Source organism: Tachysurus fulvidraco, chromosome 12, assembly GCF_022655615.1.
Source record: "Tachysurus fulvidraco isolate hzauxx_2018 chromosome 12, HZAU_PFXX_2.0, whole genome shotgun sequence".
Taxonomy (NCBI): Eukaryota; Metazoa; Chordata; class Actinopteri; order Siluriformes; family Bagridae; genus Tachysurus; species Tachysurus fulvidraco.
In genome coordinates this window covers 8,614,088-8,627,692 of record NC_062529.1, presented here as the reverse complement: position 1 = coordinate 8,627,692, position 13,605 = coordinate 8,614,088, and the positions used below count along the sequence as shown (strand labels likewise).

General features: G+C 35.5%; 2 protein-coding genes across 14 annotated transcripts in view; one reads left to right on the top strand and one right to left on the bottom strand.

Annotated features, from left to right (window-relative positions):
• evla (Enah/Vasp-like a) overlaps nt 1-3,897 on the top strand; it is a 35,680-nt gene extending 31,783 nt beyond the window's left edge. For 9 of the 11 annotated variants that reach the window (XM_047821476.1, XM_047821474.1, XM_047821475.1 and 6 more), the window contains 7 exons: nt 508-626; nt 719-755; nt 870-906; nt 2,108-2,168; nt 2,703-2,763; nt 2,875-2,932; nt 3,022-3,897. In XM_047821476.1, coding sequence (XP_047677432.1) covers nt 508-626; nt 719-755; nt 870-906; nt 2,108-2,168; nt 2,703-2,763; nt 2,875-2,932; nt 3,022-3,059 — 411 coding nt within the window. In that variant the 3' untranslated portion in view covers nt 3,060-3,897. Of the gene's footprint in view, nt 1-507; nt 627-718; nt 756-869; nt 907-1,881; nt 1,980-2,107; nt 2,169-2,702; nt 2,764-2,874; nt 2,933-3,021 lie in introns of those variants that run through there. The other 2 variants (XR_007144517.1, XM_047821479.1) reach the window with 2 other exon arrangements.
• Nucleotides 3,898-3,933: 36 nt separating this feature from the next.
• On the bottom strand, nt 3,934-13,391 carry degs2 (delta(4)-desaturase, sphingolipid 2). Of its 3 annotated transcripts, XM_027172403.2 has the most exons (4): nt 13,270-13,391; nt 10,466-10,630; nt 6,552-7,294; nt 3,934-5,767 (listed from the first exon to the last, which is right to left on the bottom strand). In XM_027172403.2, exons 2-4 carry the CDS (start codon nt 10,545-10,547, stop codon nt 5,624-5,626), a joined length of 969 nt encoding a protein of 322 aa, XP_027028204.1. In that variant the 5' UTR covers nt 10,548-10,630; nt 13,270-13,391; the 3' UTR covers nt 3,934-5,623. The 3 variants fall into 3 exon arrangements, with proteins under 3 accessions (XP_027028204.1, XP_027028203.1, XP_027028205.1); XM_027172402.2 differs by lacking the exon at nt 13,270-13,391 and having other exon boundaries at nt 10,466-10,832; XM_027172404.2 differs by lacking the exons at nt 10,466-10,630; nt 13,270-13,391 and adding an exon at nt 9,960-10,129.
• Nucleotides 13,392-13,605: the final 214 nt, after the last annotated feature.

Here is a 13,605-nt window from a genome sequence, read left to right as displayed (position 1 = left end):
CTTTGGTGCCACCCGCATGAATCCATGAACTAAACCTGCTTTGTGTCAACAGTCCAGGATGGTGTACAGTAGGTGACGTAATGGTGTGAGAAATGTTTTTTGGCAAACTTTGGGTTGTTTCTACTAATCAGTCATCGTTTGAATGCCACAGCCTATTTGAGCATCGTTGCTGATCATGTGGATCCCTTCATAGCCAAAATTTACCACATCTTGTGGAATCAGTGGCATAAAGGCTGTTTTAGAACCCCTACCCAGTATTAGTACAGTGTACATATAAAATGCTTGACGTAAGTATATATTTATGAGACAAAATAGAATTATTTAAAAAATATTTTTTGAGACTGATTCTAATGAACACAAACATCCTCCTTTTGCTGAGCAGAAATATTTAATTATATATGACATGCCCAGTTGTTGCCTAATAAATTGGTGACAGAATAACCTGTTGAGCAATGTAATATTTATCTGTTATGGCCATTGCTGATGCCCTTTGTTTGAACCTGGCAGCCTGAGGAGAGCTCTGCAGGGCTGGGCAGTGCCAAGAATGATGCCAGCCGCTCCAGTGGGGGCAGTGGAGGAGGAGGAGAGGGCCTCATGCAAGAAATGAATGCCCTTCTAGCACGAAGGTCAGTCTGAGTCATCTTCATTTATTTTAAAGCAGTTAACGTACAAAACTGTATATTAATCACGTGGATGAATTGTCCTGTCTTCCCTGTAGGAGGAAAGCTTCTGAAAAACCTGAAGACAGTCAAAATGTTTGTGCATTTCTCAGAAGAACTATTTATGTTTTATCTTTATCTTTCATTTTACACTTTGTATGAACTCCATTAATTTTGTATGAAATGTTACTGTATGTATGTTTCTTGCAGGAAGAATCCAACGGATCTCCAGCCTCACGTGGCTCAGGTTAGCAGAATTCTGTGCATTTGTGCTGTTATTTAATCAGCCAATCGTCTGGCAGTAGTGCAATGCATAAAATCATGCTGATACTGATCGATAGCCTCAGTTAATGTTTAGTTCAAACATCAAAATAAAGAAAAAGTCTCACCTCTGTGTCTCTGAAGGCGATGTTTGAGTATTTCATAAGCTGTCGATCTCCTAGGATTTTTACATACAATAGTCTCTAGAGTTTACACAGAATAGTGCAAAAAAAAACAAAAACAAACATTGATCAGAGGAAAATATACAGATTGGTTTGGGCTGCCAGGAAGGATATAGAAACTCAAATAATCACTCTTTGTGCTGAGATGCTTTTATAGTGACGTGACATACGGCTAAGTAAGGTGACCCATACTCAGAATTTGTTCTCTGCGTTTAACCCATCCAAAGTGCACACACACAGCAGTGAACACACACACAGTGAACACCCATTTATGCCGCGGCGCCCGGGGAGCAGTTGGGGGGTTCGGTGCCCTGCTCAAGGGCACCTCAGTCGTGGCCGGCCCGAGACTCGAACCCACAACCTTAGGAGTCAGACTCTCTAACCATTAGGCCATTTTCTGCTCACCACTGTTGTAAAGAGTGATTATTTGAGTTACTATAGGCTAACTTCCAGCTCATACTAGTCTGCTTATTCTCCTCTGGTCTCTTACAAAATTACTTTAATCCCCCATCAGCATCTGGCCTTATCTTAGAGATGCCAGTTCAGGACACGACAGATATCTTGACAGATCAGATACAGATAAAGTAGCTTCTGTATCACAAGTGAAGGATTATATGATTAAGTATTGTAAGCTATACTGAGAATTACATTTTAGTGGTCTCAAGACATTTATATATCAATCAGAACCACCAACATCTAATTTTAATCATTATGTAAAGTGTCTTTTAAATCTTTTGAAATAAACCAAGAAAATATATACATTTATATCTTTATTTTAGGTGCATGACTAGGGGCATAAACGACCTGGTTTGGACCAGTCACCAAACCGAAAACCTTGTTAGGGTCTCCGAGTCATTTAGTCCAGTGTTTATTTCAAGTGAGTAAAGCAAGTGAAGGAAGTAAAGAGATAGAAGAAATGAAGGAAAGAAAGTAAAGGAAATGAAGTGAAGAAAATAAAAAGAAGTGAAGGAAATTGTCACAATTGACTTAAGTTTAAATTTCCAGACGCTCTGAAGAAGCCATGGGAGCGAGCTAATTCTTCAGACAAATCCTCTGCTGGATCAAGGTCAGTTTCACATTAATTTGATTTGTTCTCTTCCCTCAGTTATATACCACATATCACAATCACATACCACTATTCCCACATCCAAAGACAAGCACACATCTATTTGAATGTCTGCCTAGTGCATTGGCCTTAGGTTTATATGGGTCAGTGGGCACATGGCATGGCAAACCAAATAATGGCAGAGCTAAATGCCTTGGTAACTATTGTGGCTCTTATCAACACACAAGTTTACAACAGTAAAACATTTAACAGGATCCTGGAGCGGCGTTGTGTAAAGAGAAGCGAAACCTTATCTCTGTCTCTCTGGTAATGATAAAAAAAAAATAAAGCTGAGAGTTTGTGTAAACTCTGTACTATTGACAACCTGATGAAAACTACCAAGGTCTGTAGGGAACATAAACGATTAATTATACTTCGGATGTGTTGAATTCAACCCAAACTACAGTAGTTTCATTGTAAACTAAACATACTTTACAAGCTCTTTTTATAAAATGTTCTGTTTATTATTAATTAACCACGCCCTTAATTGCACAGGTTGAGAACTGTCGGCAGCACCGCTGATGGAGAATCAGGAGACTTTGACCGAATGAAACAGGTACGTTTTATAACTCTACAGCAGATAGACATGACCATATTACACAACTTGTCACAAGGGTTGTTCATCAGCTGAGTACATTTACTAACATGAGACTTTTCACCCAAAAAGGAGATCTTGGAGGAAGTTGTACGTGAACTGCATAAAGTCAAAGATGAGATAATAGATGGTGAGAATTCACATGTTTTCTAATTCAACATACGTGCTGTGGCATTTGTGCATATTTCATAGAGTGTATATGTCCTTTTTGGTTTTTAGCCATTAGAAGAGAACTCACTAGGATGGGTGCTACATAGTGATTTGAAGCATGATAACACCACCAGGAGGCTCTTGGGGAAAGTACGGAAAGGATCCTGTGGCGCTGTGGAGGAAAGGTCTTGCAACATAGCTGCAACGGCATGGAAAATGTTGGATCAACTCGGAGCATTACAGAAAGAAGCACGAGAAAGATGCGAAGAGGAAGTGAGTGAGAGTTTGTTTGCATGTGTTGATGGATGGATGGATGGATGGATGAATGGACCTTCACACTGAATTTTCTATTTCCTCCTGTATAAACATTAAAAGACTCAGCCCACTGTGCAGTTTGCTGCTCCCAGTCTTTCAAGTCTTAAAGTAAAATTCGACTAGGTGGACCTTGATGAAGATATTTTCATTTTATACTGTTTTGTTGTTTGATTACTGTTATTGTAAAAGTAATTTTATTATCAGTGGTGTCAGGCAGAGAACTAGAAACACAACAATGCTCACATTTTGTCAGTGTTTTCAATGTTATCTTCATACTTTTTTTGGTTTTTGATAAGCACATTCAGCACACTTTTCGCTGGTCTGTCACCATCCTGCATTACAGTTTTACTCATTTTTTTTCCTGCCAAAACAGATGTTCACTGGATTTTTTTTTAGCTTGAATTTGAATTGGTAGTGTGACGTTATTGATGATGGTCTTATGAGAGATGTATCTGTAGCTATAGCCCTGTGAAAAGGCAGTTTGTGAACTCTCCTCATTTGGTTTGAAAGAGAATTGGTTCATAATATTGGATCCTAAATTATTCGAATGATTAACCTATCCTACTGGGTTAATCCTCCTAAAAGTTAACATTAAAATGACCTTTGAATAAAACACTGAATCTATAAGTTGTGAACTTGTCTTCTTGTTTATGCACAAAGTCAAACTGAAGAGAAATATTCGTTTCATTTATTTTATCAAGTATTTTCACACTGATAAAAATAGATGATAAAAATCACTTAATACTATATTTCATTTGTAAATTTAAAATATTACATATATATTAGTTTTTTTATGTAAAAAAAAATGTAGAAAGTATCTTATATAATTCTAAAGAACAATTTTTGTAACGATATTTGATATACATTTTTTTTTAACACTCCTCACACTGACCAGTATTCATCAGTTGTTGTGTATGGTCAAATCTGATCATAAAATGAGTGTATGCGAAATTTCCGTATTCATCAGTTTCATCTTTGGTAAACATGTATGATCAAACTCATCTCTGAGCTGACGTGTATACATTTGAGTGTAATATTTAAACAAATTGCAGTTATCTAATCAAAATGCAATACCACACCATCAAATTACATTAAGTGCATTACAGTATAAATCCAAATACATGTTCATAGTGAATTAAAAACAGTATTGCAATGTGATCGGTAGAAAGAGAAAAAAAAAGATACTGTTATCCAATTTGACCTGCAGCTAGTCAGGTGAACTCTGTACCGTGCTCGCTTTTTATTTGTTCTAGAAATTTATCAAAGCTTTATTTAGAAATTTATTATAAAGTGAGTCAACTTCCCATCTTGAATAAATACTAAAAGACTTTAGTTTGGATTTTGTTTTATTTAAAACAGTGTAAGTGTAATTGATACACTTACTAACTATCGTCAATAGTGCATTAAGAAACCCGAGTTCATTGTGTTTACTTGTCCTGTGTATTTCCCCAAGATCTAAATCTGATGACGTATCCATGGGATGTGCTGGATAAACAAATCTGATCCATGGAGGTCACACCTCACAATTTACAAAGCATATAAAATCTGCTTAGGGTGTCTTGGTGCCACAACACACCTTCAGAGGTCTTGGGGAGTTCATGCCTCAACAGCTAAGAGCAGATTTGAGCACAGTACTTACTGTAACTGATCGTTATAGATTGTACTCATTCAGCTGTAAATAAAGCTTTCTTTGCTTTGTTTAAATATTACACCACCATTTAAATTCCACCTTCGATTACACAGATCAAATGACATCTGGAAATGTATTCATATGTGCAATACAGAATTTTTAATACTTTGTAATAAGATTTGACCTTACCCAGTTTTGATAAATACGGGCCATTACAAACAGCTTTTTTTGAAAACTCAGAATCCAACATACATTAAGAAAAACACAAGACCTTATACATGTAGGCTTCAAATAAATTAGCAATGCTTTTTTTAATTCAGCAATTGCATGGTATCATATCCAGGTTGATTCACACCTTCACTTTCAACGCATGACTCAGATTATTATTCAACTTACCGATTAATTACAGGATACTGCAGCTTTAGAATGACAGCCTATATAAAAAAAAGAATATTTTGCATGTCTAAATAACAGTATGCTTTCTCACTGATGAGAAGACATTTTAGTGGCTGGTTAGCACAAAAAATATCTATAAACATCTCAGCAGCCACTGATTCTAACCAACAGTAGCTGAAAACTCAACTCCATGGAATTGACCATCTAAACCCCTGAAAAAGTGTACTCTAAAGTTTAAACGTGTTTCTACCGGTTCAGCAGGCTTGTCCAGCTTTTCTTCTTTTCCGTTTAAATAGCGGCTCTGTGAGAAAAATGCACCAACAGTACAACTTATTCCTGTTTGGCCAGTTTGTATTCTCTTTTGATTCTTGCGTAGGGGCCAATGCTGTCATCAAACACAAAGTCCCAGAGAACTCGTATCCAGGAGGTGTGCTGCGGTAATGAATCATAATACTCTGATGCTATTTTCTTCACCTGGTAATGAAAGGAGAAAAGATTTCACATAATAATATGAATAGGACTGAAAGTGAAGAATAAGAGCCTGTGTTGTTTGTATTCACCTTCGTTATATACATACATATATATACACATACATATACATATACATATACATGAATATATATATATATATATATATATATATATATATATATATATATTCATTATATATATTCATTATAATTATATATATATACTGTCAAATCATCCAAAGTATGCAATTCTACACTGTGTCACACACCCCAAGAGTATGTATCCTAAAACAATACCTGGCATTTCAGTTTACGTAAACAAAACTGGTAAACTGAAGGCACTGCAGGAAGTACAGCTGAAATGTATCTGAAGATGGGTTTGCATATTCATAACATTCAGATTATCAGAAATAATACAATGATTGCTGTAGCAATATATATATATATATATATATATATATATATATATATATATATATATATATATATATATATATATATATATATATATATATCTTGTCAGATAAACACATATCTAGGAGAGCCACTTAATTTATTTGTAGTTTAGACCATAAACAAGCTGCCGTACTATAAATTTCTCTCTTTCTATGTAGTTAATGTGATGTTTATTATCATTGTTAATGTAGATACTTAGACCTGTTCGGGAATTACATTCTTACCTTATAAGACCAGCCATATGATGACACCATGTAATTCTCACACACACACAAGATTGTCATACCAAGTCTTTATGGGAATATTGGGAACAGTGTATACAAGACACTCACCTCAGGTAACTTACTACCAGGGATGCTTGGGAAATCATGATGCTCCATATGGTATCCCACATTGAAAGTGATTAAATTCAGACAGCCATAGTACGAGTAAGTCTCATGGCCCTTCAGGAACATGTAATGCTCGGCAATGAAGTGTCCAGAGATGGGATGCAGGCCCATGCACAGAATGGATCCTGAGATAAGGTACACAATCGGTTTGAGTCCCCACATATAGTAGATAAGAATATCTGCTGCGAACTGTATGACTGCATTCATCATCTCAAGTCTGGTCACGGGTTTTGGGTTCACCACCAAAGGCCGCAGTGCATAAAATAAAGGCTGGAGGAAGAGCCAGAGTATCTTCCTTGCAGGTGTACAAAAGAACCAGCCTTCTATGTCTGTAGGGATGTCCACGTCCAGGCCATCTCCTCCAAGGTATCGGTGGTGGTCGATGTGGTATTTCTTGAAGGAGGCCGAGTATGGTAGGCCAATGGGAAGATTGGCGAACATGGCGAACCACCGGTTCCAGCGCACCTGCTTGTTCCCGAATGCGATGTTGTGAGAGATGTCATGGATGGCCAGGGTCAAAGAGTGGTTTATACAGCCACCGAAGGCATATGCCCAAAAAAACAACCACTTCCAAGACAACTCATGGACTAAGTAACATGCCACAAATTGAGTGAGTACCATTCCAGACACCACCCACTTCAGCTGGGGATCGGGACCCATCAAAGCCTTGATCTGTGGATACTTGGCTGTAAAGTGAGAAAAGAAAGTCAAAACCTTATACACTGACATTAATCCTGCTGTCATTTTTACTGCAGGTGCAGGTAACCTGGAAACTACATGGAAATGCAACTCAGGAAGCAGTGGTTAACACACTCCCCGTGGGGCAGACAAGACTCCTGCTGTTGTGCTTTCTTTAATTAGCACATTTGTTGCTCCTCTGCCTTTTGTTTATTCAGAGCACTTGGTCATGTGACTGCATGTCACATGACACTCATTTTAGATCCTTTACAAACATAGTTAATTATATATATTCGCTCTATGACAACAAATAAACTTACAATCACTGTTTCTCGAAAACCAGGCCTTACACTCACCCTTAGAGTTTGCATGCATTCTGTATGCAAACTGAAGATTTCAGTTTACTTTCTGTACCATAGGTGTACTCACAGTTCACCTGAGCCCTCTGATTTTTCCATTCCTAATTAAGAAACCCCAAATAACCTCTTTTTTAAGGGAATCCTACTAATAATAGTAAGCAAGCAAGCAAACAAAAATAGTACCATCTGGACTTGTCCAATTTGAATACATTCAAAATCCATTGGGTAGCTTTGTGTCACTATTAGTAAAACCATATTATTTGAATGGACTACTTTGTTAAATATGTCAAATTTTAATATTGTACTTTTTTCCCCCCAAGAAGGAAAGTTTAATGGTAATTTATTTTATTTCCCTGCAAAGGATGTCTATACCATTTTGTTTAGACATGAAAATAACAGCGATACATTAAACTTAATTTGGGCAAAACTTTCCCTGAACTCAACCAGACCTAGTTTTTGAAGTATTACTTTAGTGGTGTATTCTTCAATTAACTCAAAGTCTTTTAGCGTGTAACAAGGCTACTGATGGGTAAGTAGGGTTGTTATGGGGTCACAGTTTCAGGTTTAGGCACAGTTTATGATCGGAAGTTACCTCACCAGTGACTCAAAATATGAGTAAAGTGTATAAGTAAATGTAGGAGTACGAGTACCTGTCCATATAATTTGACAATTTTTTTAACCAATTACTCCAGGGCTTCTCATCTTTTTTTGTGTCCTGATTGTGCCAAAAATGTAGGTTGGATTTTGCAACACCACAAATTGTACTGCAGCCATTTGCTGATGCAGGGGACATGGACTTTACTGAAAGCCCTTTGTCGGTCTAAACTGCACACTGCTGTGCCACACTATATATTTTCTCTCACACACTCCCAGCTTAATTTGACAATGTGATAAATAAAAAATAAATATTTTCAAACATATATTTATATAATGTGTAATAATGTGCATGTATGTATATATATATATATATATATATATATTTTTTTTACCTTTTTCACCACTGTCTTGTATATATATCAAAATTTCCAATAACAGGAGGGCTGAACAAATGCCAGTGCAATGTGTGCAACATTCTTTTGTTGTTTGTAACCAAGAAAATTAGAAAGCACACCTTCCTTAAAACATCATAATAAAGCTATTTTGGAAAAAAAAAACTTGCATAAAAACATCAGCTTTCACTTTAGTATTCATCCAGATAAATAATTATTGAGCATGTAAATGATTATCACAGCTATTTTACTCCCATGTTGTCAGTGTTGATTTATTACATCATAATTCCTGAATGTGACTAAAATGTCTCTTTCGCACAAAGCTCCGTGAAAATATTGACAGTTCTTTGACAGAAAATACGGTTCTCTTGAAATGACACTTCAGCTAATGACCTTCAAGCACCATGAATCAGCTTTAATGAGCATTAAAGTCTTCAGGTAAGGTGTAAAATGATTGTGGTTGAATCATTTTTTACACACCTTCCAGACCCTGAGTATAACTAAAAAAGAAAACACTAGCCATTTTTGACTCAGAGGTCTCATTCAGTTTGCAAAGGGATGATAAAACACAGCTTTATAAATATTTGAACAACAAACGGTGTCAGTTAGCAGCAGAGGTTTATTGAAAGCCACAACTGGGAAACCACTATGAATATAAAAGTGAATTATTCATCATACACAAATGCCAAAAATACTCTTTCTTGCATAATACTTATGATCACCAAAATGAAGAGATTGCATATTTTATGACCTACACTTCACACTGGCAAATTGTTGTATACATATTTATATATCCATAGTCTGAATCGCTAGTTGATTTGGTAAACCAATCCAGTAACTAAGAAACTGGCAACCCAGTAAAGTGGCATTTCACCAGTCCTGAAGAGAGTTCTGCTCTACTAACTTTAGACATTAATGCCAATAGGCTTTGTGTGTGTGTGTGTGTGTGTGTGTGTGTGTGTGTGTGTGTGTGTACCATCACAGTTTCCAAGCAATTCCTAACAACCACACCTGGGCCATTCAGCAATTGTTCCACTTGTCAAAGTACAATTTGTCTGGAGTCAGTTTACAGAGAATAAAAATCACTCAGACTGCATTTTTCTTTTTCCACAAGGCAAGACAGCAAATGAACTGAAAAGGTGAGGATATTGAATGTTACTGGTTAACAGTTTATGATATTTGTCTAAGAGGCACACAATAACTAAGCAAATGTAGCTCTGTGCTTTGCAAATCTGAGTCTATAGCACTTTACTATTTTACAAAGTCAGATCAACCTCACACGCTTTAGGTTCTATAATAATCCATTTCCATTTTTATATCCTCACCTGAGAATGACATGATAATTGCTGAATGAATTTAATAGTCCAATCAATTCTGAGCGGGTCAAACAACATCCAAACTTTATACAATGCTGATCTATCATTCAGCTAGAAGGAAGAAAGTAAGTCTTAGAAATCCTTCTGAGCCTACGGAGTGCGTAATCAACACTTTCTAGTTTGTTAAACACAGGAGTTAAACAGGATCTAATATCCAGGCGGTAAAGTTTTGAGCGGAAGTTACAGTGTATAGTGACACCGAAAGGGACAAAATACTAAACTATGATTACCAAACAAAAATAAACAAAAAACGTTCAAAGAATAAAAAACGAACAAACGCAAAACAAAATTAAAGCAAGCGATGAAGGGGCTATATCCGAAACACCTTCCTTGTATATATCCTATATATAGCCTATATATATAAAGTTCGATTTTATTTTTATTATTTTTTTTTTTAGAATTATCACAATCACAGAATTCCAAATCTGTAATAACTACATTATCAGTGTACCTACCTAAAATCTCCTTTCTTCTCCATGTGTGCGGCTGCTCGTCGTAAGCCCATTCAAAGTCCCCACGTACACCTGCTTTACCCATTTTCCTCCTCCTGTAGTGGCGTAGTGAGTTCAGGTGAATCCTGTCGCTGTGCGCTCCTTGGGGACACGCCCTCGCTGATAAGGCTGCAAAGGTGTGTCAGAGTGACTACACAAGCTCTATAAGGCTCATGGCTTTGTCAAAAACAGGCGAGGCTGCCTGTTTTACAAGTGCGGAAAACAGGATAGACTAGGGAAAGAGGTCATGCATAGGGCTAACCCATCCTTCCCTTACTTAATAAGCACAGTCTCAATACTACAGAGTCGTGTACTTTTTTTTTTTTTTTAAAGCACATTCAAACTGATTCTAGAATTATTTCACATTACGACCACTGAATGTCGCCATATTACATATTTGGAGCCCTTTAAATGTCCTCTTGAAAGGAACGAATCCACAATAAATAATAAATATTACACTATATTACACTATACACTAAGCATACACTATATTACATTATATTACACTATACAATGAGCATACACTATATTACACTATACACTGAGCATACACTATATTAGGCTATACACTGAGAATACACTATATTAAACTATACACTGAGCACACACTATATTACACTATATTACACCCTGCACTGAGTATACACTACTGTATATTACACTAAACACTGAGCATACACTATATTACACTATACACTGAGTATACACTATATTACTCTATACACTGAGCATACACTATATTACACTATACACTAAGCATACACTATATTACATTATATTACACTATACAATGAGCATACACTATATTACACTATACACTGAGCATACACTATGTTATGCTATACACTGAGAATACACTATATTAAACTATACACTGAGCACACACTATATTACACTATATTACACCCTGCACTGAGTATACACTACTGTATATTACACTAAACACTGAGCATACACTATATTACACTATACAATGAGTATACACTATATTACTCTATACACTGAGCATACGCTATTTTACACTATACACTGAGCATACACTATATTACACTATACACTAAGCATACACTATATTACACTATACACTGGGCATACACTATATTACACTATACACTATATTGCACTATACACTGAGTATACTATATATTATGCTATACATGGAGCATGCACTATATTACGCTATGTACTGAGCATACACTATATTACACTATACACTGAGCATACACTATATTACGCTATATACTGAGCATACACTAAATTACACTATACACTGAATATACACTATATTACACTATATTATGCTATACACTGAGCATACACTATATTACACAATACACTGAGTATACACTATATTACACTATATTACACTGTACACTAAGCATACACTATATTACACTATACACTATATTACATTATACACTAAGCGTATACAATATTACACTATACACTGAGTCTACACTATATTACACTATATTACACTATACACTGACTATACACTATATTATACTATACACTGAGCTCACATTATATTACACCCTACACTGAATATACACTATATTACACTATATTTACATTTACATTTTACATTTACAGCATTTGGCAGATGCCCCTATCCAGAGCGACATACATAAGTGCTTAAATCTCTAAGCATACACAATATTACACTATACACTGAGTATACACTATATTACACTATACACTGACTATACACTATATTACACTATACACTAAGCATACACTATATTACACTATACACTGACTATACACTATATTACACTATACACTAAGCATACACTATATTACACTATACACTGAGTATACACTATATTACACTATACACTGACTATACACTATATTACACTATACACTAAGCATACACTATATTACACTATACACTGTCCTATACACTATATTACACTATACACTAAGCATACACTATATTACACTATACACTAAGCATACACTATATTACACTATACACTAAGCATACACTATACACTGAGCATACACTATATTACACTATATTAAACTATACACTGAGCAAACACTATATTGCACTATACACAGAGTATACACTAAATTACACTATACACTAAATATACACTATATTACACTATATTACACTATACACTGAGTATACACTATATTACTCTATACACTGAGAATACACTATATTACACTATATTACACTATACACTAAGCATACACAATATTACACTATACACTGAGTATACACTATATTACACTATACACTGACTATACACTTAGCATACACTACATTACACTATACACTGTACACTATATTACACGACATTACACATTTATGGTAGGCCACTGGTTAATGCCTTATGTTAATGATCAGGAGGTCCTCTCTGCTTCATGGCTGCTGTATCACAGCTGAACCTGTATTCTGATTAACAAGCTATGATATCCGGGGGAAATAATCACTGTTCATAATGTTCTGTGGTGTGTTCACGTTATAATATATCCACATTCTGTCTCATGTCATTAAATATTATTTTTGGTTAAAGTGAATTCTTTGGTTTAATGGACTCTTTCTAACATTTCAGTCATCAGTTTGTCGTTAGTTTACGAGTTAATGGCCCCGCTGTATAACTACTAAAAGTTATACACATTTACAGTAAACCGTTGAGGTAAACTGACCAATGAACAGTGAGGGAAAAACACGTATCTGTCTTTTAGCAGTGGGCTTCATGGCAACAGTGAAATGGATACTTGTCTAATTTCATTTTTTTTTTTTACCTTACCTATCGTATGTTATTTTCAAGCCTCAATACTTTATTTTCCTTGCCTAGATTCTGAAATACGCCTAAAGATACTATTGTTTACGAAGGTGTTCTACCACAGGGAAAAAAGTGGATGAATTTTAACCGCTAACTGTAGTTTGTCTTGTCATGTTGCCAGATTGGATTTTTTTCACCTTTCAGTTTTTAACAGACTTTTGGTTCATACCATAAATAGCCTTAAATTCGATTTGATTATTAGATTTCTGCATTTATTATCATTTATTTTGGATTGTCATATTTGCCACATTTAAAAGATCTACTACAAAAGTAAATAATTTTAATGTACATTCATTTTAG